Genomic DNA, 27,008 nt, shown 5'->3' with positions numbered 1-27,008 from the left:
TAATAAAAGTGTTATTCCAATAACTCACAATGATGTTTTTCATGATCTAACAAAGCACATTGAGATTGATTGCCACTTCACTCAACATCATTTTTTGCAAGAAACTATTACACTTCCTTTTGTTCGTCCAGAAAATCAATTGGCCAATCTTCTCACAAAGACACATCCTATCATGCGCTTTCACTATTTATTATCCAAAGTCCAGTTGCTCTCTTTTAAAGCACCTTGAGTTTGAGGGGGGTATTGAAAATATATTGTGTGATATGTATAAATCTCATATGTTGGGATATTTTCCTTGTTTTGTGGATTTATTTCCTTTCGTATAGATATATGCAATCTGTCACATATAACAACCTTTGTGTATTTATACCCCTCTATTTTCTTAATGAAATACGGTGAACTTTTTGTGCCCCTTTACGAGTTAACATATTATAGCCTAGAGAGGGAGTATGAAGTAGTGTGGAAAGTGGATCAGTATTTGTTTCATGAAAGAAATAAGGAGATAAAACCAAATGTATCTAAGAATTGAAAATAGTCGTATACCACACAAAGTACAAGCATTCCTGTAAATTTTGACTCTTGGTAAGACTGCAATTGTTGAATTGCAACAGAAAAGGGGTATATCATAATTATTGTGTGCATAGTGTATAAGCAGAATGAAGAAACAAGGGGTCTACTCTCCTTATGATGTCCTTATGCTCAAAATGTATGGATGTGACCTTTTGGAAAGGTGAGCATCCGATTAGGCCTCCATATAGATACCATTGATATAACCAATAACTTAAATCTTCCTCTACTTCCTATGATTGATAAGTTAATTTGGAAAGCCTTTAGATCAGCCATACATTAGGAGAGATGGAAAGAGAAAAATAAGAGTCTTTGAAGGAGATGTATTAATGGTGAAAAGGCTCAAGTCCAAGATTTTGTAATCGATTATGAACTAGGTGATGATTATAAATGAGAACTATGGTATTTTAATATCTAATGTCCTACGCAGTCTTGAAGAAGTTACGAAGATGGATCAAGAAAAAAAGGATTAGAGGTCTGTAGCAGATCACCACAGGAGACTATCAAACTTATTTCTATGATCACTTTAGTGGCTACCCCGATTTTGTTGGTATTGGAAGAGAGAAAAGAGACTATAATAGTAGAATGTTGATTACTCATCCAAGATCTTGTGGATCAATTATTATAATGTGGTAGAAAATAGTGCCATATTGTAAGTCTTGGGGTTTACCGAGGCGAAACAACTCGGAAGTTGGAATTATAGTATCGCTAAAGGTGACTCTCTAGATGTTATTAAATAGTGCAAGAATGAACAAAGATTTCCTGAACTTGAGATCAATGCGGTTTGAAATGCATAAGATAGATGATTATCTTTTTTTCATTTAATACAAGGAAGCATATGCTTGGAGGGTTGGTAGTCAATAGATCTAATGGTTAAATAGTTTTTATAGTTATTTTATTTCCATTTTACTTACGAAAGTCTTGCAATTTTTTTCCATAAAAAGGAAATTTTTTCTATCCATAATGTAAGTTTTCAACTAATAGATCATGATTAAGACATTGCTATTTTAGCAAGTAAAATTCATTCCATAAAATAAAAAATAAAATAAAATAAAAATGATTAATATTGAAATTATATACAAAATTTTTTAATATGGCTTTAGAAGATCAAATGCCAGATAAAGTTTCTTATTCATTACATAAAATAACATTGATTAATATTGAAATCATATACAAAATTTTTTAGTGCGGCTTTAGAAGATGAAATGCAAGATAAAGTTTTGGTTTTTTTTTTTTTCTCCCTCGCCTATTTTCTGACCTTTTTACCCGAAAACTGAGTTTAAGAATATTACCTATGACCAATAAGGACTTACTCTTCTCTTCCCTCTTTATACGTCGCGTCGAACTCATTTCACCACTGTCCTAGGGATTTTTTCGCTCCTTCATCTCCCTCTCATCGTGGGCACTGCACCATCACCATTTTCTCTTGTGGATCTGCTCTCTCTCGCCTCAGGGTAGGGATGAAATGAATTTCGTGAGGTATAAAGAAGATAAACAAGCCCTAAGTTGTATAAGTAACACTATTAATGCCAATTTTAAGGGAAAAAAGTGAGAGAAGATAGACAAGAAGGGATCATCTAATGTTGCCTGAAGGATAACAAATTTAGAAGAGCCATCACGAAATGGAAATGGAAATGGGAGTGGAAATTAGGAGTCCCTGCAAAATTTTCTTAAAGAGAAAATGTTTCTCTAGGGCACTTAACTCAAGAAGCCCGGGGTTCAAGTTTAACCAGGGCACCAAAAGTTGTGCACATTTTTTCAATAAACACTTCTCATATCATATCTCAATTAACATGAGCATGGGAAAAATGGTATTAAAGGGATAAAGCTTACATTTTTCTTGCGCCGAAAAAGTGGGGGCATGTTTAATAGAAGTTCTGAGCCAACCTAAAGTCCAAGTAATTATCAATTCAATTCCACTCAAAATCCAAAACATGCAAGGAGACTGCTTTCCAATTCAACCATTTGCCTACCAAAAAAACTGAAGTATACAAGTTTGGGGCACAATAGATTTGACCTTTTTTTTATGTAAAAAGGAATATAGTTTGTCTTTGAAATCAACACTTTTTCAGTGTCAAGGTGATGTCATGACACAATAGAAAAATTGAGGAAATGAGGTGTATGTGTAACACTGGTTCCATTCCACATAAATTCCAAGTAATCCAAGATGTACAAAAATTATGGATTCCAATTCAACCACCACAAATCAAGACTACTAACAAAAATATTTTAAAAATAGACAATAATACTATTTACCTTTGTCATGATAACCTAGGGGGAAAATTTTATATAGTGCCTAGGCTCTAAATAATTAAATTAGAGCCTACCTAAAAAATTTCACTAGAAGAGGTTGTTTTGATGTCTAAATATCCTCAAATTGATCATCACGACATCAAGATGCATAAACTTGAAAAAAAAATGGATTTCAAGTTTTGAAAATAGTGCATCTTGTAACGCATTTTTGGACCGTCAATTTCTAAGTTATTCAAGTTTTCATAGATTTGTTCGATCTACACTATTTTTGGAACTTTAAATTTTATAATTAAGGATGCAAATATATTTTAAGGCCAGTCAAAACTTTCCAATATTAAAACCACATTTCTCGACACTATTTGAAGGTAGGCTCTAATTTGATTGTTTAGAGTATCGGTTATATACAAACCTCATCCTAACCTAGAAAAGGAAAAAGTTTACATAAGGGTTTGGCCCTAAACAATCAAATTAAAGCGCACCTCAAAAATTGACTAAAAGAGGTTGTTTCAAAGCCCAAAAATCTTCAAATAGATCATCCCAACCAACCTAAAGATGTATGGACATGAAAAAACATGGATTTAAAGTCTTGAAAATAGTGCATATTGTAATGTATTTTTTGAACCATCAATTTTCAAGATTTTCAAGTGTTCATAGATATGCTCCATTTACACTATTTCTTAAGCTTTAGATATTTTATAATTAAAGATGAAAATAAATTTTAAAGCCATCATAAAGATTTTCAATACTAAAAAAACATCTTTCAGTATTACTTGAAGATGCACCTTATTTTGATTGTTTAGAGCCTCAACCTTATACAAACCACACCCAAATAAAAGTTAGGTGGTTTGGGCATAGTAGAATTTTTTTCCCAAATACATCTTTAGCCACCTAATTTCACATCCAATGGTTTGGGATGATTGTGACGCTTGTATATCAAACATAAACGAATCAATCCCATGGATAAAATACCCTAATGTTCCAAGCTTTTCCGTCACTCACAAACTCAGCAACAATAGGTTAGGTAAACATAACCAATCCAAATTTTGGTTTTGTAATGAATCTTGCAATCAAAATGTGCTAATATGGTGTGCTGTCAGACTCCCAACTTGGTGCATGCGTCCTGGTCAAGGGGGAGAGCCGCAGAACCCCTTTGATCCAACCGGCCTAAGGATGAGGCTGCACCGTGTGCATGCTCTTGGTGCACGTGTGCCACTTTGGCCGGAAGAGGTACCATTCTTGGACATCTAGTTCTTTGCATCTATGCTCCGATATGAGAGGGGTATGCAAGCCTTTGACCAGAGGGCCACAAAGTACAAGGCACTGAGGTGGTGCATAACGCAAAGGTGGTGCACGACAGTGAACAGGGGCTTAGGCCCCACAGCCAGCTCAGTACACAGCAAGGCAGTGGACTGGACGATGGGCTACGTGGTGCGCTTTGGCTGGGAAAGAGGCCATGCTTGAATTCAAATTTCGGCATGCTAATGATGGTGCGGATATATGGCATGGCAAGAACAGAAGTGTGCACAACACGCCTAGGCCACGGCGTGTTCAGCACATTGCCACATCCAATGGCCGCCCACCACAGCCCGACCCCAAACAGGTCCAAGCCTGAATTCTAGGTGGGGTGTCGAGCGCTGGGCCGGGCTAGCTTTCCCAATAGTAGGGCCCAGCCCATACCCAGGCCCATTGGCCTGGTTTGGCCGAGCCTTTTGGGTAACAAGCCGGGTTAGGGGCAAGCAGCCCTGGACACTTGCCAAGTTAGGTATTTATAAGAGACCTCATTTCTCACCAAAGTCTATATTACGCTTATTTGAATACCAAGGGCACTAATAAATATGGTTTCCTCACGAACAAAAAAAAAAAACACAAACGAAAACGACGGTTATAACAGATAGAGATGTTATTAACTATTATTTTTCATTCAGTAGCTGTGAAAGGCAAACAAGGAAAAAAGAGGAAAAGAAAAAAAGAGGAATACACGTTAAAAAAGACAAAAAGAAATAAGACGAATACAAGACCAAATGCCAAAAATAATGTAACATTCATGGGTGTACAGTCTTTGAATTCAGAGGGTGCCGTCAAAAATAATGGTTTTGGGCCAGGAATCTGCATAAAAAAACCACCAAATGAATAATACATCGCATAATGTTAACCAAGTTCTCCAATATATCTATAGTGTTGTGTGTCGATGTCGAGTTAAGTCGATGCTCAGACAGAGTCACGTAGACTGTGGAGAAAGAGCCCATACATTTATCGTACATGTCCGTTGATTTTGTGTTTTTTTTTTTTTTTTTTTGAAATTGTCTATGAAGAGACCATTTATCTTTTGTACAAAAGGTCACAACCATTTTTACTCATTAAGATGTCAAATTGGATGGCTTGAAATGAGTCACATAGTCCGAGAATTTTATTTTTGTAACTATATCTAATCAATGACACTCTTACAACCACCTATTTTGAAATCTAAGGGACAAGAATGATTGTAACCTCCTTAAAGACAACCCCTTTTTTTAGTATATATAGGCACCATATATAAAAGTTTCTTGCATAGTCTTACGATAAATGCACCATGGTCCATGTGGTAGAGTGGGCATTGATATGTTAAATCTTTCGAGTTTGATTTCTGTCATGGGAAATACTTTTTATATGGCTAAATTCTTTAACGAAAAAGTTTATATAAAGTTACAACCTCATTTGTAACTTTATTTGTAAAAATAATATTTCATTAATTTAGATTGTACATTTTATTTGGACAGTGTAGATTGGACACTATCTTAAAAGATGTGTCATGTATTAACATTGTCTTAAAAGATGTGTCATGTATTAACATTGTCTTAAAAGATGTGTCCTGTATTAACATTGTCTTAAAAGATGTGTCATGTATTAACATTGTCTTAAAGATGTATCACATATACACCATCCAAATAAAATGGACGATCAAGAGTACTGCAGCCTTATTTCTCCAAATAAGGTTGCAAATTTATAAAAACCGCACCCTTTTTTAATTTAAATTCATACATGGCTTAATTCTTTAATATTTTGTAGTATGAAATTCAGGCTATAAAGAATAACTGCAAACCCCAAGTTTAGGTCTACACGATGTGTGAAAAGTTATTAATATACATAAGTGTTTTTTTGGGTAGTTATATACATAACAAGTGTTATTTAATATAAAATAGAAGACGTAAAATGCGATACTTGGCGTTCCATCTCCAGTCTCCTATACAAAGTGATGATGGTCTACTTTATTGATACGAAAACAATAACTTCATGTAAATAACTTTCTGAACTTTTAAAATATAAAGCTATTTCTTAATCATAAATATTTTTGTGGACATGCTTGCCGTGTTGGCCTTTTTGATGAAATATTGGACACTCCGAATATGTACGAGACACTGACACTCATGCTCGTGTCTATGTAACACTCCCATCGTCGCATTCCTTTGCAAAATTTCAGATATATAACACATGCAAACATTCATTTCTAATCAACAAACATAAGTTATATTGTAGATGCATTGGAGAAAAAAAATAAAAGAATAAATAAATAAATAATTGTATCTAGCTCAACATAAGAAAATGATGAGCGGTGTATTATGAGATGTGCTTGCAGACATGCACAAATGCATGCATACTCGCACACATCTTAAAAATAATGGAGAGATAGAGAGAGAAGGTTTGGTTTTCCCCACCATTCCCTAAAATAGGCTTATAAGTACAGAGAATGCAATCACAACTACCTTTTGGCACATTTCGAAAGAAAGAACCATCAGAGCAGTTCGAGGATTCTAATTGGGACTATGTCAAATGGAAGATACAAACAACCATTGCTACTTGAGCAATGATGAGAGAGGAATTCAAGGGCACAAATGAGGGTCAAGAAGTTTCACAAACGAAATACTCGACTACTGCCTCCGCAGGGTTAGATCAAGCTTAATTTTGATAGGTTGACTAGTGCATAGGGTCCGGTTCAAGATGAAAGGGGGAACACTCTATTAACCTTCTCGGGCCCATTAAGCAACCTCATCCAGTGAAGCAGAATTAAAAGTTCTTGGGCAAGGGGTTTTAAGTATTCCCCCTTCATGAAGAAGGGTAATCATTGAAGGTGAATAGACCAATATAAACAATTGGTGCAAGAATATACATAAGGTTCCTTGGGTTTGGATGCAGATTTTAGACAACATAAGAAGTGAAGTAGGAGGAAGAGAGATTTTTGTTTGATTATGTGCAATTTATAAAAGGTTTCAAGCTTAATTTTAGAAGTACGGTCGCGATATTTTACACTGTCCATTTTAGTTGGACGGTGACACGTCTTCTAAACCAGTGCCAAAAAGTAGCATATTTTGTTAGATAGTATCAAATCTACACCAGCCAAATAAAATGAATGATGTAGATTACTGCAACTTTATTTTTACAAATAAGGTTACAACCATACATAGACCTATTCAACACAAGTAATGTGATGAGTTGGCTAAGGCAAGGACCTAAAGGGATGCTCTGGAGATTACTTTAAATGAAAGGACAATATGAACATCATAGAAAGGGGGGTAACAATTTACAGAGAGAAGGAAAGAGTGAAGGAACAAAGAAGGTGGAGCAAAAAGGTTAGGATGCACAGGTACAAAGTCCAGCCAAACTCATTTTTGCAAACTTGAGTGCATCGTGGTTTTGGCTCTTTTTTTTCAGCAACTTTTGTTTAATTTGTGATCTGTACACCTGACTTGATACACAGGAAACTTTAAGTTAACGAAATCTACTGTCAGCTCTAAAAAAAGAAAAACGAAAAAACAGATATATATATATATATATATATATATATATATATATATAGAGAGAGAGAGAGAGAGAGAGAGAGAGAGAGAGAGAGAGAGAGAAGGTCAACTTCTACATACCCAGCAAGATCAACCCTGAGGAAGGTTCCGGCTATAGAAAGGAAACTCAAAGAGAAGAAACTTCTTCAACGAGGCCGGCAAATTCCCATATACAAAAGGTGGCAATGGAAAGAAGGGGCTGCAGTGCAAAACTTGCATTAGAAATGTACCAATGACAAAAATAAACTCTCAATAAACTATTAAACACCAACAAATAGAAGAATAAAATATTCCAATGAAACGACCTAGTCGTCCTTTTATAGTGAAGGTATTCTGCTGAGCTCCCAAAGCGCTTATCAGCTGAATCCTGCTTGCACGCATAGTTGACAAAGAGTTATGACCTTCAATGTGAGAACAGTGTAATATGTGAGAAATTATGGATTGGATGAAACCTCAAGTAGTGGGATGCCACTGATGAAAAGCAGCAGCAATGTTAGGAAGGTTGGTCCTAGAATAATAAGCCATTCAGCTCCTTCTAGCACAGGAGTAGATGCCACAAAAATGCCCCACCAAAGTAGAACCTACAAACAGCGGCATCACATATATCCTGCAATGTATGAGCAGATAAGAATGAACAAATAAATGAATCAGCAATCTAACTTACCTCACCAAAGTAGTTCGGATGGCGGGAATATCTCCAGAGACCTGCAGTGCACCACTTTCCTCGGTTATCTGGAGAGTTCTTGAACCGTAGCTTTTGCTGATCTGAGAATGCCTCAGCTGTTATGCCCACAGACCACATAACCCACCCAATAATATCTTGAGGATTAAGACTTGGATTTCGGTCACTGGCGTTCACAATTGTTACTGGAAGACTCACAGTCCATACCCAGACAGCCTATCACCAATTCATAATGCGATATGACTTTTCATTTACTGAATATTGGGGACCAAATAATAATATAGGTCAGGGAAAAGAAAGAAATCTGCACTTCTGCAAGGGATACTTCGTTTGGGTTTATAAATTCTCTTGAAAGCAGTTCCTGTGAAGTAACTCCATGTTATACCCCCCAATAGGTACAACATGGGGTTCTCTGACTGACCATCAGTTGTTGGTAGATGTCAGAACCTGTTCCCTTGCAGTAGTCAATGCCGGGAAATGGTTCATCACCACCGTTCATTGACAATATCAGACTGTGAATTGCCGGTATAAACATCCCAAAACTAAGCAGATATTGCTTATTTTCCTTCTCTAAAATACCTTCAGTAAAACAAATAAAAATAAAAGTAATATTCCAGATTGAATTAGAATTTGCAACCTGAAATGTCCAAAAAACAGCTAACTTCCCCAAGTCCTTGCGCATTTCATCAAAACGACGGTCTTCACCCCATTGCAGAATCCTGTTTGTAGAATGGCATAAGAGCATTTAAGGTGACTAGCTTTGTCTGAAACAATTTGTAGATGTTGTATTTTATATGAAATAGATTAGATTTCTCATGTTACTGAAGGCCATATATTTTGATATATATCTTACAAAGATAGAGAAACTCTTCTCAGGAAAAAACATCTGGGAACATTTAGTATTAACTCAGAAATTGAAAAATCATGTGTGTCTAACAGAATGGCACCTGCTATCAATGAGGGAGGTTACCAATTCAAAATTTGAACATTGCACAAACCAGCGTACACACCCAAAACATTTAACTAAAAGAAAGAAACTGCAAATAATTCTGCTACAAGCTACTTAATTAAAATGACCATTTCATAGATGTGAAGGTCTAACTACCAAAGTAGTTTGAACATCACAGTCAACTTGTCAAAACTGTGATGAATAATGCATATAGGAAAAGAGAATTGGCCAAGAGAATTGAAATGGTATTATAGAGGTATTCCCTGAAAGATCGTGAAGTTCGGATGGGCTTTGAGAAATGATGTCAACTTCATCTTGAGCTTGTTGTATGGAAAAATGCTCTCGCGGAGAACTTGCATTAGGATACAAAGTGTGATCCAAATGCAATTAGATTCTCAGAAGAAACTTTCTAGTAATGAATAGAGTAACTTGTGTGAGAATTGCATCATTTGGGTAACAATATATTCATGATTGACAAGTTGAATGCGGGCAATGGGTGAAGAACAGGGAGCCTCAACGTGAATTTGCATTTTGGATTGATTTGTGATCCAAATTAGGTAAGGTCTTTAGGGAGCCTTTATAAGGTGTTGGATGAATTTCATGTGATTTGGAGTGCATCGATGATGTTTGCAATTTGACCATGAGCCACGAACTAAGGGCTCGAGGGCTTGCATGGGTCTATTTTGATTCAAATGTGGTGCAGCCTTATGGAACTCTTTGTTTAGGCCTTATGAAGGGAGATGGCGAGTTTGAAGGGATTTCATTGAGATTTTGCTAATCTTTGCAAAGCTACCATGCAGTCCATAGTGCTTTAGCTTGCCTCTTCAGGTGAACATGCAGATCCGAGATCTTGATGTGGTCAGTTGAACATGAGATCAAAGTAATTCAAATATAGAAAAGGAAAGTTTCATGTTGAGAGTTTGACTAAAAACTCTTTTCAGAATAAGGGAAAATCTTGATTGGGATATTCTAAAATTAAGGAAATGATATTAGAAGAAGATTTCTTTGGAAAATACCACAGATACAGCTAGTACAACGGAGATCGAATCACTAATCAGAAAATTTTCGAGAAGCTTGAACACTTTTGGGGAAAGTTACTCGGTCTTTCAATATCCTAAGGTTGGTCTTTTGATGGTAAATTAACTACAAACCTGCCAAAACAAGTTGATTTGACTTGTTTTGGCAGGTTTCTGAGTTCATCCGCCTCTTGAGGCGAACTCGACAATGTTGTAATCCAAACACATAGACCATGGGATTTCTTGCACAATAACAAAAGATACCTCATGAATTGATATTTTTAACGTTTCCTAAAGGAAAATGCTCCAAAAGATCAAGATTTGGAGATTCAAACTTCCAAAACATTGAAGATTTGGCTTATCCATCAAGAATTCAACCTCAATACAAGAGTGAACTTTTAGAGGCAAAAGATCCTCTTGGGGGACGATCAGAAAAGAGAGTTCCAGCATGATTTGGAGCCTATAACCTCTGAAATTCTGTCTGCAACAGATAGAGAGATTCCATATACAAGATTTGGGATAATTCTTTGAGATCTTGAGAACAAAATAAAAAAATTGAAGAGTATTGTTAGGAGGAGTTCTAGAGAGAGAAAGTTGCAATTTTGGCTCTCTCTCATCTGTACACAACGTATTTAGCATTCATATTGATCCTAGAGTGTCACATCTATAATCTTACTTCTTTGTCAAGTTCTTTAACATTTTTGCAACCATAGATCAAAGGTGTTCCATTCTTTGTATGTAAACAAAACAAGTTGCTTACGAGCACTTGGAACTCTTCCCAAACCCATGTTTTAATAAAAAGCTCTCATTTCTTGTGTGATCTTGAGCGAGTTTGTCCAAAATTTTGTGTACAATCTCTGGTCCATTTGATAGTCATCAAATTCCGGAAAAAAAAAACAAAAACAAAAACAAAAACAAAAATCTCTGGTCTATGTGTTTGGAGTTATATCTCTTCAAATTCCGAAAAAATAAAAAAATAAAAAAAGAAACTCGAGTCTTTGTGTTTGGAGTCATATTTCTCTTCAAAAATTCTTTAGTAAACATTTTAGCAAAACAGGGTGGTATGCTCGTTGAACAGTTTTGAGAAATTGTATGATTAGGAATTTCAATGCCTATTTCACAAATCGAGACTTATTTTCCACACAATTCTATGGTGCAAGTTTACACTAATAAATAGAATCTCAAACACAAAAGATTCAATGATCTTAAATATATGGTAATCATAGTTTTAACTTTAAGGTTGATCTAGAAACAAGTCATCCATTCAAATAAACATTAACACCAATTTTAATGTTTAAGTTGACCTAGAATAAATGATGAAAACAAACATCACCATGAATGAAACTTAAGGCTATAATGAAAATGTTTCTTTTGTACCAGTCAGTAACAAATAAAACAGGTATGGGCAATGAGAAATTTCCATAGAAGATAGCAGTATACCTCAACAACAAGAAAGATGCCAAACGGAGGCCCCATATCACCACTAATATGGTCAAGATTACCTGAAATTTGAGATTCGACGTGTAACAAATAAATAAACAAATAGTTTAGAGATAGTACAATGAAAATCAATATTCTTTTACTCAATTTCTATCCATTTAAATTAATATGTTTTCCAAAATTTCAATAAAAAATATTTTCCCTTGTGTTTTTTGACAAATAGTGAATCCTAAATAAGTTGGGAGCACTAACAATTATGAAGAACCAAGTGATAAATCTATTAAGAAAGATTCTATAGGAAGATGAACATGTCCATCAAGAAACAGAAAATTAAGTGGCCAGCTTTGTGATTGGTTATGTTTTTAATCCCCTTTATAGTGCACTAGAAACAATTGTATGCTTCATGAATGTGCATTACATGGATGTATGATTAGAGAGGTGGTGGTGCAATTTTAATCGCCTTCCTAGTGCACTAAAAACGATTGTAAGCTTCACGTATATGCCTTACATGAATGCAAGATAAGAGAGGTATGCATAACAATCAAAGAGAGGGGCGTGTTGGTCATTCTACAGAGTGCATATACCAGGAGCTTTTCTTGTCATTTCTAGACAACAGGGATACCTTGCAATGGTATGAAAATCTAGTCTAAGTCATCAAAATAAGAATATAAGTTCATGATCTCCTTAAAACTAAGCAAAATCAATTGTCCTTTTCTTTTCAGGTAAATACAAAATCAATTGTCACTCTACATATTTTAGACTGTTCCATATTCCACAACATTGAATTCAGGGCTAGGTGTCAAACTACAAGCAAGAGTTTGAAACTGGAACATAGGTGAGATAAAACAAGATATTATAATTCATGTTATTTGGTTCTAAACCAAAAAAAAAAAAAGGCCATTACAAAAGGAATGACAAAAATTATAAAAGAAACCCTAGATAAGAGACTTTAGACTGCATTTGACTCAGATTCAATCATAGTGACACGACATGCCTATTTTTTCTATTTGACAGTTCTTTAATTTTCTTTCAAGATTGAAAGGTTCAATCTATGTCCAAGTTAAAACTATTAAAATGAAACTATAGTTCAAAACATTTATAATTCATTCATTCAAAGTTATACACATGTTCCCCAACAAGAATGAACCACAAATTGAACTCATTCAAAACCAGAGCTCAGTTAACTAACTGTCACACAAAACCTAGTGACTTTTATAACAATAATCATCGACAACATTAATTATTTAGCTAAATAATGCTTGTGGTTGAAGAAATCGCTGAAGTTTGGGTTCTTTGGGGGCTTTTAAGGCCTTACACTCCCCAAGTATGTATAGAACATGATCAATAAATGGTTACAATGGTGGACCTCATTCACGAGGATGTCATGGGGAACACCTAGCTTTGTCAAGCAATGAGAGTTGGACAAAAGCAAATATGTGCTGAACTTTGTCATCCCCTTAGAGAATATATTGATGGAAGAATTTTAATTATGTGTGGGAAAGAGATGAAATAGAAGTAGTGCATTGATGAATGCCATGATAGTTTGTCTAGCTAAGAGCCACCGCCAACTCAAGCACATGCACAAGGGGGTGGGCCATGGAGAAAGGTGGAGGTTGAGCATTTAGCATGAGTAGTGGAGAAAAGTGATTGGGGTAAGTTTTGATCTTACATGATAAAGATGGATGAGTCTTGAGAGATTAGGAAAACTATTGAAGAGTCTTAGGTGCTAAGGTTAAAGTGTTTGGATTGATTAGGATAAAGATAGGTACATTACGATTTGGATATTTTTGCCTATATATGGAATGATTAGGATAAAAATAGGTACATTACGATTTGGATATTTTTGCCTATATATATATATATATATATATATATAAGAAAGGTCTTAAAAACTCCTATAGGCGAAAAGGAATAGTGTTTCGCCCCGCCATGAACTTGCTATGTCCGTGACAGTTTATTGAATGGACCGCAACGGATGGCGCAATGTGCGTGACCCCTCTACGTGAATTTTTTACCGTCACAGACCTAGCATGTTCGTGACGGTACCGCCATGGACATGTTAGGTCCGTGGCGGTCGTTTTATCTACACCGTCCGATTTTTTCTGACGATGATGTGCCCATAGGCGAAATCACTATAGCATTTCGCCTATAGGCGTTGTGTAGTCTCTTCCATATATATATATATATATAGAGAGAGAGAGAGAAAGGATCACATACGCAGTCTCGCGTATATAGTCGCTATACACCAAATGGTGGAGATTCAAAATGATAAACGGACGAAGCACAATAAACAATTTTTTCATTCGCTTTTTTTTTCCATGCACTTTTCTCTATCCCTCATTCGCCCTGCTTCTTCTCCGTCACTCTTGCTCCCCTGCCGCACCATCATACCCCCTCTCTCTCTCTCTCGCACCTCAGCATCCCTTAAGCCATCTCTCTCCCTCTTCATCTATCTCTACACCATGCATACCTCTCTACGCAGCAGCCAGCCATCTCTCTCTATGCAGTAGCCACCCCATGGGTTTCTGCAACATGGCTGTTTTCGAGCTTGTGTCCAATGGCTTATCATGTGATAGGCGATTCATTGATGGTTACAGCGAGAAAGCAAACATGGTTCCTTTCACTACAAAATTACCTCTTTTTCCTAGATGGGTGTTTGAGTTCTCAAAAACAATGGAGAGAATCCAACTCCAGTTCTATGACTTATGGAAGATCTTTCAGATATGGTTAGAGAGAGAAAGACCAAAAGTGGTTGGGTAGTTTAGCTTGTAAAATCACATCCTTATTTCAGACCAAAAGTGGGTTATGGGGTGCTGAAGTGAGAGAGAGAGGAGATGATGGGTGAGCTAGGGGAGCGAGACAGAGGAAGAAGAAGAAAAGCGAATGGGGAGTAAAACAAAGTGTACGGAAATAAAAAGTAAATGACAAAATTGTTTATTGTGCTCTGTCCGTTTATCATTTTGAATCTCCCCTGTTGGGCGTATAGTGACTATGCACGCGAGACTGCGTATGTGACCATTTCCCATATTTATATATATTTCATGCAAATGATTGTATAGTAATATCACGAAATAATATTCAAAAACCATGTTAGGGCTATTTGTTTCACCCAAATTTTAAAATATACACTCTTTTCATTCCAATGAACAATCATAAAAAAAAACAAATAATTGAAAACACAACCTAGAAAGTGTTTTTAGTCCAATTAACATAGGTTGTCCGCTTTGGTGAGTTACTTAGATCTAGGCCTTAGAAAGATACTTTTTCTTTCCAAATATTTTTGATAAATTTATTCGATTAACATTAAAAAAAAAATGATTTTCAATTCATAAAGACCTTAGATCTTGAAATTCACCAAATGGACGATCTAGCTTCACTGTTGGAGGGGACTCATTTTGACCATATATAGAGTGTGAATTAAAAAAAAAAAAAATTGAGATTGATTGCTGAGACGAAGAGAGTGTGTTGCAAAATTTTGGGTGATACAAATACCACAAACATGGTTTTCTAGAAGTGTGGGTTCATTATATTATAATGGCATAGTGACAAGATATCATCTTTCTATATATATATATATATATATGGAAAACTCTTCCCAACGCCTATAGGCGAAAATGAACAGTGATTGCGCCTACCCTCATCACCATCCAAACTTCATCGCATAGTCACAACTGTCAAGTAGTGTTTCATTTTTTATTTTTCATTTTTTTTCTACATATCCAAATTACTTGAAATTTGGAGCGTGTGTACATCTTAGTGAGGCGCACCTAACAAAAATATGAAAAGACCAATTTGTAAAATATAAATTGAGCAAAATACCCCCATAAATTATGGTCTATAAATTGACCAAGCTAGACCGCATTTCTACATATGCGGTCCAGAAAGTGAAGTAGGTGTTCCATCTAAAAACAATGGAAACTAACGGTCCAAATGTTTTCTTACTTGAATTATTATTTCTAGTTTTTAAAATTTATTTATTTTTTTAATTCATGATCTCCATGTTAGAGATTACATGTCCTTAAAAATTAAATCTCAAAATCCATCTCAAAAATAGATTTATTAAGAGGCCCGCACTTCTACATATGCGGGCGTGGCCACATAGAAATCAGGTCTATAAAAATATGGAAGAGACAATGCAATGTTTATAGCCTAAAGTGATTTCACTTATAAGCTCATCATCGTCCAAAAAAATCAAACGACGTGGATAAAACAACCGCCACGAACGGTCAAAAATTCACGCGGAAGAGTTACAGACATTGCACCATCTGTTGCGGGTCTGTTCAATAAACCACCACAGACATAACAAGTCCGTGGCAGGGCAAAACACTATTCATTTTTGCTTATATGTGTTTTTAACACTTTTCATATATATATATATATATATATATACATGGGTTTGTCTAGAATTAACAACCCCTCAAAATACAAAGGTTAAAGTTAGAAGGGGTTGTGATGGATGTATTTATCAAAGAGACCATTACTTTTAATTTAAAAAATTATTTTAATAGGTAACTTAACCACTAAGCAAGGGCAAATTTGAAATTTTTACAAAAGTACAATGGAACTCTAGAAGTTAGTGTCCTGGAATTTTATTTGTAGAGTACCCTTGTCTTTTAGTAAAAATTTCAACTTTATCCTTCATGGAGATGACAAAAATACCCCTTGTCTTGTAGTAATATTTACAAAATTACCCTTACTTAATGATGAAGATATCACAAAAGTAACTTTTTGAAAAAATTAGTAAATCCACCCTTCACAACTCTCTCTATCTTTAAACTTTGTAATTTGAATTGTTGTGAAATTTAGATTATCCTTATATATATATATATATATATATATATGAAAAACACTACAAAACGCCTATAGGTGAAATTCTACATTACTTCACCAACGGGCTTTATCACCGTTCAAAGTTTATCACACGGTCAAATATGTCTGATAGTGTTTGAATTTTAAAAAAAAAATTACGAATCATAATGATCTGAAATTTTGTAGGTGTGTACGCTTTAGTGAGATGCACATGAATAAAATACAAAACAAATAATTTGAATAATAAAAATTACGTAAAATATCCCTATAAGTTTCATGGGTAATTTTGTCATTTTATTTTGACTTATTTTTTAATATTTTATTTTGGTGCGACTTGGTCATATATACATACGCCCCAAATTTTAGATAAATCTGATTAGTACAAAAATTATAAAAATTCAAATACTACCAAAAATTGTGACCGTGTGATGAACTTCAGATGGTGATGAGGTGTAAGTGAAGTGCTGAAGAACTTCACCTATAGGCGTTTCGTAAATGATTCCTATATAGATATATATATATATATAGATAGATATATACACACACGTTGAGATCTAGAGTGTCATATTCTTCTTAGATTTTGCAATTCTTCTATGCCAAACTCAGCATGTCTCTATGTGTACTATCCAATTATGAATTAAGAAGTTAACTCCAAACAATGTCGCCGATGAATTGTGTTGGAAACACCCAATAGAAAGCTTATGAAGTGCAACAAATAGCAGTAGGATCATGCGTCTTACTCTTGAGACTAAAGAAATAAGAGACACTCAAATAATAAAGAAAGAAAAACCATGCAAAGGCATGCATTACTTAGAAATAATTCATTAATTTGTATCCAGGTAAACTTCAAAATTTAACATAGTAGGCCCCATTAACCTCATGCATCAATCTCCAACTTATAAAAGTTTCAATCTTGACATAAATGAGATATGAAAACAAGTAGAGAAAATTCAGATGCTAAATAATAACTAAACAAATACATGGAATAAAGAAGTAAACCAACTCATTCAACTGATTGTCTAACTATTAAATATTCAAAAAAAGATAAATAAGAAAAGAAAAGAAAGAAATCAACTTGTAATTGCAAAGCACAAAAGAAGGTAACACTGAGTTATTTATATCCCCTATGCCCTTCTTCATATAGGTTTACATGCAGTGATAAGAAAAGAAAATAATAGAAACTATAGAAAAAATATTAAAAAATAATAACATAAAGGCATCGACATTTCCATAAGAAATAAATCTCCTACCTGTCTAAAATGCCATGATCCTTTTAATATCAAGGTCAATACACTGAGTATCACGAAATTTGTACTTCCTGTGAAATGTAAAAGAAATATGAGAAAATTGGGTGGGACTTGAATTTTGGAACCCATTGAACACCAAGAAACACGGTGGGTGGTTCTGGTTCAGGGTATCAAGGATGCAGAAATAATAAAACAAAGACCATCGGCTGATATCTTTAGAACAATTATTCTTATAATAGAGCATTATATGATGGAATGAAAAACACAGGTGACTTAAAGCAACATATAACATCTTTCTCTATTTCTTGGTCAAGCAAGTAACATGGTAAGAACTCATTTATATGTAAAGGATCAGATCACATACCACAACTCAACATGTTTATCACATAAACATCAAATGTATATGCTTGCATTGATTTCTATAAAACACGGCGAGCAGGAAAGGGCACTGTTTTATCAAGTTAACCTCAAGTGCATAGGAGATCAATCCAAACTTCCAAACACAGCAGTGTCGCCAAAAAAAAAAAAATCCTAAAGTATTGCCAAAGTTATGAAATTGAAATCTTAAATCAAACTTGATAGGAGTTTGATTCGACTAATACATATTGCTTAATTAAAACAAATGAATGAAATGCATAAGCCTTGACAATATAAAACTCATGGTTTATATGGATACACCATGGAGGAAAAAAATTTGAATTTTCTGAAAATTCAAATGTTGATGGGAAAATTAAAAAATATCCCTTTAAATCAGACATCGCTGGAACTATATACTAAGGACAAGTGCCCACACAAGCTGTTTTGGGGGGGGGGGGGTGGGGGTGGATCAGAAAGCCCATTTGCCACTTCTCTATTATTAACTCTCTTTACCCAATACAGAGATTTGAACTTAGGTCTCACTCTCACACTTCTCATTTGCAAATCAAACATGCAATCCATGTATCATACATTCAAATTCAACCAGATTTGAAAAGGTTCACTCTAAATTTGGTGCCTTTGGTTTTTCCATCTACTGTCCAACTAGACCTGAAATTTAACAAGAATCTTGCCAAATTTGGAAGTCATGAGCTAATTTCAATCCTATGATAAAGAGTTTATCCTAATTCCTAGATTTGACCCAAGTTGTTGGATTTATTTCTTGCAAACTCTATCCAGTACCTTCAGATCCCTGTAGGACTGAGGACAATAAAAGGCAAAATAATAAGTCATTAAGCATGATGCACTAATAAAACAACTAAAAAAGAAGGTAAAAAGCACCAAAAAATACACACTAGAAATCCATCGAGTGGAGAAGTTATGGAAATGTTCGCCTTTGAGGAATTGAAAACTAAACCAGAAACTGAAATCTCTTAATTAATAAAAGAGAAGAAGTGCAGATCTGACAATCAATGTGAACAAACACTACTAGTCCAATAAGTTTTCTTCAGTTGAGTATTAACAGTGTACCAAGAATTGATCAAAAGGAAAAATTAAAAGAATTATCACTATGGAACTCCAAAGACTAAGAGAATTGAGATAAGTCCCATTAAAATATATGCCACATCAAGGAATCAAGCTTGGTCTTGAGTGGTTGATGTCTTGACAATTGCAACACTACATCGCAAGTTCGAATCCTACAGCTGGAATATATTATCAATAGAACCCGCTCTAGTGCTATACAATAAGAAGTAGAGTTTGAGATGTTATAAGGAGACAGGAAGAAAATTAACATGAACAGTCATACCAATGTTGAAAATCTTGAACTAATAGGTGACTCTGCCAGAGCTAAGCCCGAGTTGACTGAATGACTCAGACGGTTAACTCAGACAAACTCACACGAGTATTTCAAAATTGTGAAATTTTTTAAAGAAGAAACATAAAGTTCTTGTAAAGATATTTTAACCCAGCTTGTAGTCAACTCAAACCACATGCTTAGCACAGCAGAAAATGCCATTTATGTGTCAAAAAAAATAAGATAAAGAAATAAATGACCAAAACTCGGGTATATTGGGATTTTCCATTTATAAAACTCGCCAATGGAGCAATTCGAGTTGATTTGGTTAGTGTACATCTGTTGCTAAACAAGATTTTATTTACTGATTCAAACAAAAGGACTTCAACAATAAAAACTAAATCTAACTGATTGGAAGCAGTACATGCTTGCGAGAAAAGAGTCCATAACAAGCAGTACAATGCACATTCAACTCCTTACAATGGACCCAATCATGAAAACCTACTCGCGTGCTTATATAGGAGTCTAGGAGACAAAGTTCTCTATCCATCCGAGTTGAACCTTACTCAACATTAATGTGACAATTGAAACACACATTGTATAAACTTCCAAAATGTAAGCTCGAATTCATCATATTAAATGTATTCAAGAATTTATTCCAAGAAAGGATACAGAAAAATGAGACATGAAACAATACAATGCTCTATAACATAACACAGCAACAGTTCCCGGCATATATCATATCCCACCAAACTCCTATAAAAGCCTAAAACTTATCCATTCTAGCAAATGAAAAGAAGTTGTGAACTGTGTTTACTGTAGGGATTTGTTAGCAATTAAGAAATTTCAAGCCTGTTTTAAGTACTCCTCTAAATCATAGGATTTTTACATAAAGGTTCCCATCCAAAGGCTAGCATAACCCAAAGAACTGTTAATTCAATAATACCCCATACACAGTTTCAGAAAGTTTATTCGCCTCTCATGTTCCCAGCCAACAAAAAGAATAGAACAAAGAAGCAAACACAAAGTTAAAGGATAGAATAAAGAAGCAAAGTTAAAGGCATTCCCCTCCCCTGAAGAATCCTTACCTGCAAAATCAGTGACCTTATCAAACTTGAAAATGGCCGTGATTACAAAGAAGAGGAACTGATATCCCACCTGTTATAGCCACAACTCTCCGGAATGGTCATTCAAATCACCATACAAAAAGAATTTCTGATAGAGACACGTTTGGAGAGAGAGAAACAAGAGCGCATATGAGAGAAAGAGAAAATTACAGTGACAATGGCAGTTAGGGCCAAGAAATGGGAATCCAATACAGTGCCCATCCTCTACAAGTGATTTGACCCTGAGAGTTACAGTGAATTCAGGAGCTCTTCAAACTTTTCGGCTTCCCTGTTCTTGTTATATAATTTTTTTCACTCCTTAGAAAATTCAGATGGGGCGGCTCTCGGCACAGTTTCCGCCACGTGGCCCTCCCGAATTAAACCACTTTCTTTCCCGGTTTCACATTTGCATTACAATGATCCCGCCGGGCCATATTGTGCATTCTCTTGCAAGGGTGGAAGACTTCGGATGATTTCAAATTTTGGTAATCCGCGTTAGAATCACAATGTCAAACAAAAAAGATTGAATTCCAACTTAAATACTTCCGTCTGACGAGCAAAAATTGCAGTCCTAAGGATTTTATTTTTCAAGGCACTTTGGACTTGTTGGATTAAGTATGAAATTTTTATTTTGGAAGTTTGTTGTCACGTGAAGAATTTACATCCCTAAATTTTAGTCCTAACAATACTACCAAAATTTTCTTTTCTTTTTTTTTTTTTTTTTTTTTGGAAGTTGGTCAAGAAGTAAATTTTGAGTTTATTGAAGTTAAACCCTTGGTCCTAAAATTGTTGTTTGACAAGTTTTTATGGGAGGTAATGTATTTGAAACGATAACGTAGAATTTTTTGACAAATTCACATGATCAGAAAGTCACAATTATTTTTGACCGTTAGAGGTGAAATCTGACGTATTGAAATGTGTTATTACATTTAAAAACTTTTATTTTGGACTTTGTGCTCTAACATCCTGTAAGATTTCAAACATAATGGTCAATAGGAACTGTGATCTTCTACTTATTTGCTAAAAATAAGTAATGTTATCGGCTTTCTTTTGTCAAGTTGAGGGCATTCACACTTGACTAAGGTTTATGGTGCCACTTGGAACCACATGACATTATTTATAATAATAAAAAAAAACCACCATACTTGAGGAATTAAGAAAACCTCATGCGGTTGAGGGGCAGTTACGCTTGAGGATTTAGGCTTGCGATTGAGTGATAAAGGATATAATTATATTAGTGAAAATTACAAAAACCTCCCAAAGATACTATTTATATAACTTACCCCTTGGATAATTTTTTCCACAACCACCTTTCCTCACAAATACCCCCAAATCTAAAAAAAAAAAAACAACTAAACTATCCCCTCTCTCCTCGTGGCTTTTACCCACGACTCTCTCCCCGTGCCTTTTACGCGCGCGCTTCAGCAAGGCAGAGACTCGCTTCGGTAATAAAGACACGCGCTCCAGCAATGCAGAGGGCCGCTCCGACAATGAAGACATGCACTCCAGCAATGCAGAGTGTCGCTCCGGCAATGAAGACGCACACTCCAGCAATGCAGATGGTTGCTCCGGCCATGAAGACACGTGCTCCAGCAATGCAGAGGTCACTCCGGCAATAAAGACATGCACTCCAGCAATGCAAAGGGTCGCTCCGGCAATAAAGACACGCGCTCCAGCAATGCAAGGACTGGCTCTGGTAGTACACCTTCTAGAGCCACAGTGCTTCGACAGTTGAATACATCGCTCCGGCAATGAAGACAGCGCTTTGACATTACACCTTCTGGAGCCACATCGGTCCGGCGATTGAATTGGTCGCTCAGGCAATACGTTGCTTGGGAACGCAAATTGACTTCTTTTTTTTGTACGTGAAGGGCATCGCTATTCAAAAAATAACAACTTTCTACCTTGGGGGATTTTTGAGAGGAAAGGTGGTTGTGGAGAAAAAAATGAGAAAAAAAATTGGCTGGGGGGTTAGTTGTATTAATAGTATACTTGGAGGGGGGTTTTGTAATTTTTCCTTTATATTATACAATTATATAATTATGTAATTATATAATTCTAAATCACTGTAAAGCTGTTCTTGCCTGGTAGATATTACATTTGATGTTTTCAAATAACTAAAGCAAAACGATTTTAAAGAGTATAATTATATAAATTTTAAAACTCATATAAATATCTGTTAAATCTACACCGTCCAACTAAAATAGACGTTATGAAACATTGCAACCTTACTTCTATAAATAAAGTTATATTCTTATATAAATTGTCCCTAGACAACAAGATAGATATACTTTTCTTTTTCAAATATAGTACTTTAGGGTTGAGGGGCATCTTTAGATGTTTGTATTGTTATGCATCCAACATTCCAAAATCCATCTTAACGATAGTTTTTGGATCCAAAACTTTACATGTCTATCATCTCGACCACTAAAATCATGCATATGAAAAAAAAAAAGAATTGAGAGATAAAAATAGTCCATCATGTACCGTTTTTTATTGTTTGTTTCATTTATGAAAAAATTTATAGTTTTGGAGCTCCGAATGAATATAAGGTTATGATCGGCATGTGTTAAAAAATGTGTTTCGTATGTCAATTTGCTAAATATGGTAATGCCACACGAAATTTCATTTTTGGTTTGGCGTCCAACGTTTCCCGTATATTGCGTCTCAACTTTGTGTCTCAGAGGCGGTGTATGAAAAATCGGCCAGAGTTATCGGGCTCGGGCAGTGGCTGAGCCCTAGTTGTACCTAGTTGGGGTCCGTTGGAGTGGCCCTAGTTGGGGGTCAAACTCGGGATATTAAAAAACTTATCAAAATCCTAAAAAATAAAAAATCTATTTATAATATGTTTTTTATCATTTTGGCTATGAATGCTTCTTTTTATATATTTTTCCATTTTAAAAAATCTAAAAAATGCCCTCAATCACAACTGATTTTTAAAAATCTATTTTTTAGTTTCTTGTTTGAACACATTAAGATGTTTTTTATTTAATTTTATTTTAAATAATTTTTTTTCCTTTTTTATCTGTGATTTTATATTTTTAATATTTTTTCTATAATTTTTTTAACAATGTTTTGCTCCTACAATGCTCAGCTTGCGTTGTGGTCTCAAATACTGCCCAGAAGTAGGATTGACCACCCCAGTTTGTTGGTTTGCTTTGCTATTACGCAGGAAAATGTGGATTTTTGTCAAGGATTGTAAAGAGTTTATCTTTCAATGTGTCAAATCGCACTATTTTTATTTGCTTTCCTTATAAAGATGTGGATTAAAATTCAACATTGGAAAAATTGGAATAAAAGTCAAATAAATGACGTGGGCAATGTCAATAATCCTTTGTTGAAAAAGTAGCCAAGTGGATGGCTCTGTCTTGAAATTTTAAAGGGGAAAACTTTCTAAGCATTTTCTTTCCAATATTTTTTATACCATTTCATGGACCCCGAATTTTTTTATTTTTTATTTACTACCTAAGTTAACAATATGTCTTTTTTAAACCAAAATACCCCAAATTGACCTATGTTTTTATCAACTTTTTATTTATTTATTTATTCATTTTGTGCCGGACCAAAAATGAGTCCAATCTCACAAAAATGTGTCGGACCGACACAAAAAAGGGATTGTGTACAATGAGACTATTTACCTTTGATGCAAGATGGTCACAATTCTTTGCAGCCATTTGATATGAAATTTGATATCTTGGATGTGCCACAAAATTAGAAAAAATTTCATTTGAAGTTTGAGCTTAGTTAATGGAATAATTGCATCCACCCAATTTCACATCCAATGGTCAAGATTAATGTGACCACTTTGTATCAAAGGTAAATGGTCTCGTTCTATACTTTCCCCACAAAAAATGTATCGGACCGGTTCGGCACTATAAAAACGTAAGTATAAGGCGGAGAGAGGGATATTTGATGATAAATTTATTAACTTTTTGACAGGGAAAAAGGCGAAAAAATAGTATTGAGGTTCTTTAAGTATTTTTGGGATGTTTAGAGAGTAGAGTCAAGGGGGTTTTCATTAATTTTCGCTTAAAATTTTTGTAGAAACTCAAAGCATGCATGGATGTCACGTCAAAATATGGTTTAAAAGGCCCAATCATAGTTTGTAAAAAATTAGGCGGTTTGACTATATGTGACATTTGCGGATTCATGTGTTGGATTGTCTTTGATTATAGGACTTTGAAACACAAGTGGTTTCATAAGTTTTATGAAAATTAATGGATACCCCAAGATTATGTTTTGTAGGTATTGTACCACCCGGGAAACAATTTTTGTCTCATGTTTACCTTTTTTTTTTTTATCTCTTATTTTTTCTTATCAAACCGGTCTGACAGAATATATGTTGGAAATACACAACTTGAATGTAAAAGTTAGTTTAGGGCATTTTCCGTCAGACCGGTATAATGTTAATATAAGTTGATCAAACACATTTTGCTCCGATCCGACACATTTTAAAGATTAGATGTCAGTCCAGCACATGTTAAGCATCATATTTTGGGAGAGAAATTTGGGTTAAAATAGGGTACTTTGGTTAAAAGAAATTAACTTTTTTGTTTGTGGGGTGGATGCAAGAGTAAATAGTGTTAGGGCTAATAGTGTGTGATAAATAAATATTTATTTATTTATTTTATTTTATTTGTGTGTGTGTGGAAAGGAGGGAGACGTGACATGATAGTGTATTAAGTCAAACCCAAGTGATACAACTTCAAAATTTTCTCAATACAATACACTATGCTCCAAAATTACATGGATCTTACGTAGAAATTCACAATAATATACATCTTCAAGCCACCAAACTTACCTTCTCATATACTTGAAATCAAATTAGAGCTCTATTCGGTCCCTGGCTAAGTCTAAACACAAGATACACCAAGGAGATTGAATTAATACAAGGCAATATGCAAGTACTTAAAAACATAACACCATACAAATTACATTGCTAAATTATACATCACTTTGGAATTTCGTCTAATATATCAAAGTCAATCTTCTTCTCCACCAAAAACCAAACACTACAACTGCACATTAGATTTGATCATAAGTAGCTAAATTGACAAACTCTTTCGTGTTATGGCCAAAGTCTTAGCTATATACCATAGCATGACTTCTAGGGTAACATTAAGGTATAGGCCAATTTCAAGTCATCTCAACTGGAAGCAATTAAGCATCACATAATCTATGCTTTATAGTATATTTCAACATTTGAAAGGAATTAAGAATTAGGATGTAAATGAGGGAAAAATTATGGGAGAAAATTGGGACTGAAATCAATCTCAATTTGGTAGGAAATCAAGAGGCATGGCCAGGGAAAATTGACATAGGTTTTTCTTGTTAAATTTTAAATATACCAAAATGATGATATTGACTGATCTTGGATCCAAAAGTTGCAAAGAAAATTTATCAATAAAACTCAAGAAATCTCAATCAAGAGATCAATTAACTATGAATAAAAATAAAAAAAAACTTCATCCTTAAGAAGCAATGTGGCCTTAAAATCACTTGAATTAAGGAGGAAATAGACAATCCAAAGCGTGCTATGCAATGTTGAAAAGTATTACCGAAAAAGAATTCAATCGGAAATATCGAGTAGACTAGCATAACCACGGAAGAGCGGATCCAATACCAAGACGACTTCTTTTTCTTTAATGATCATAAATGTCCCCACAAGAATAAAAATCTTTAGTTGGATCACTACCATGTGGGGAGGGTCGATATAATATAAAACACCCATGTTATTTGCTAATAATTGCGATTTTGAAATAGATGATTCGTCGAGGCGGCGCAAAGAGCTCCAATTTCTCTACTTTCCATTATGGCTTAGGTTTCTAGATGGGAAGGCCGAGGACTTCTCCAGAGTTCCCCATACTCACGTGGCGGGGGAGTTAAGTTAGTAGACAACTTTAGAGGTAGGAGGGCAAAGCCCGTTCTCCAAAGAGTTAGATACACGCAACAAACATTTCCAACCATATGACTAGAAAATGTTATAAATGACTCTGTATGGGACGCTGAAGAATCAAAAACAGCTTTTCTTTGACCCCGTTTCAGCTTTCCATCAACGGAAGCATCACTTTGAGTTCCATATAATTCAATTGATCGAGTTGAAGCACCACCTTACCAAAAGCAGTCGTTTCAAAAGGCACCAGTAGTTCACCTAGCAGCATAGATAAAAGGCGGGAGTTTAAGTTGCTATTTGTTCTCCGGATCCTCCCTCAGGCCTTCCGAGCCAACCAAGGAAATAAAGTCAATTAAGTATACTACATCCATGTGGAAGACGCCCAGGGGGGGCTATGTTCACTTCCCCTGATAAACCATGCTAGCTAACTTATATTAATAAGAAGTCTTTCTATCTATCAATTCATCTCGATGAATTGCCAAAGCATTTGACTCTTCATTCATTGCAAAGGGATTAGCTGATCA

General features: G+C 35.0%; 1 protein-coding gene across 1 annotated transcript; it reads right to left on the bottom strand.

Annotated features, from left to right (window-relative positions):
* Positions 1–4,702: 4,702 nt before the first annotated feature.
* LOC18428655 (uncharacterized) lies at positions 4,703–20,879 on the bottom strand. The gene is given in 12 exon segments (XM_006837973.4): positions 4,703–4,926; positions 7,713–7,830; positions 7,937–7,998; positions 8,084–8,196; positions 8,199–8,212; positions 8,296–8,370; positions 8,372–8,529; positions 8,951–9,032; positions 11,719–11,780; positions 17,778–17,845; positions 20,574–20,643; positions 20,763–20,879. Coding segments are annotated over 11 exon segments (864 nt in total). The 5' UTR covers positions 20,814–20,879; the 3' UTR covers positions 4,703–4,926; positions 7,713–7,721.
* Between the last annotated feature and the right edge of the window lie 6,129 nt (positions 20,880–27,008).

This window comes from Amborella trichopoda, chromosome 4 (genome assembly GCF_054954075.1).
Source record: "Amborella trichopoda isolate Santa Cruz 75 chromosome 4, AtrichopodaSantaCruz75HAP2 v2.0, whole genome shotgun sequence".
Taxonomy (NCBI): Eukaryota; Viridiplantae; Streptophyta; class Magnoliopsida; order Amborellales; family Amborellaceae; genus Amborella; species Amborella trichopoda.
This window is presented reverse-complemented; position numbering and strand designations above follow the sequence as displayed.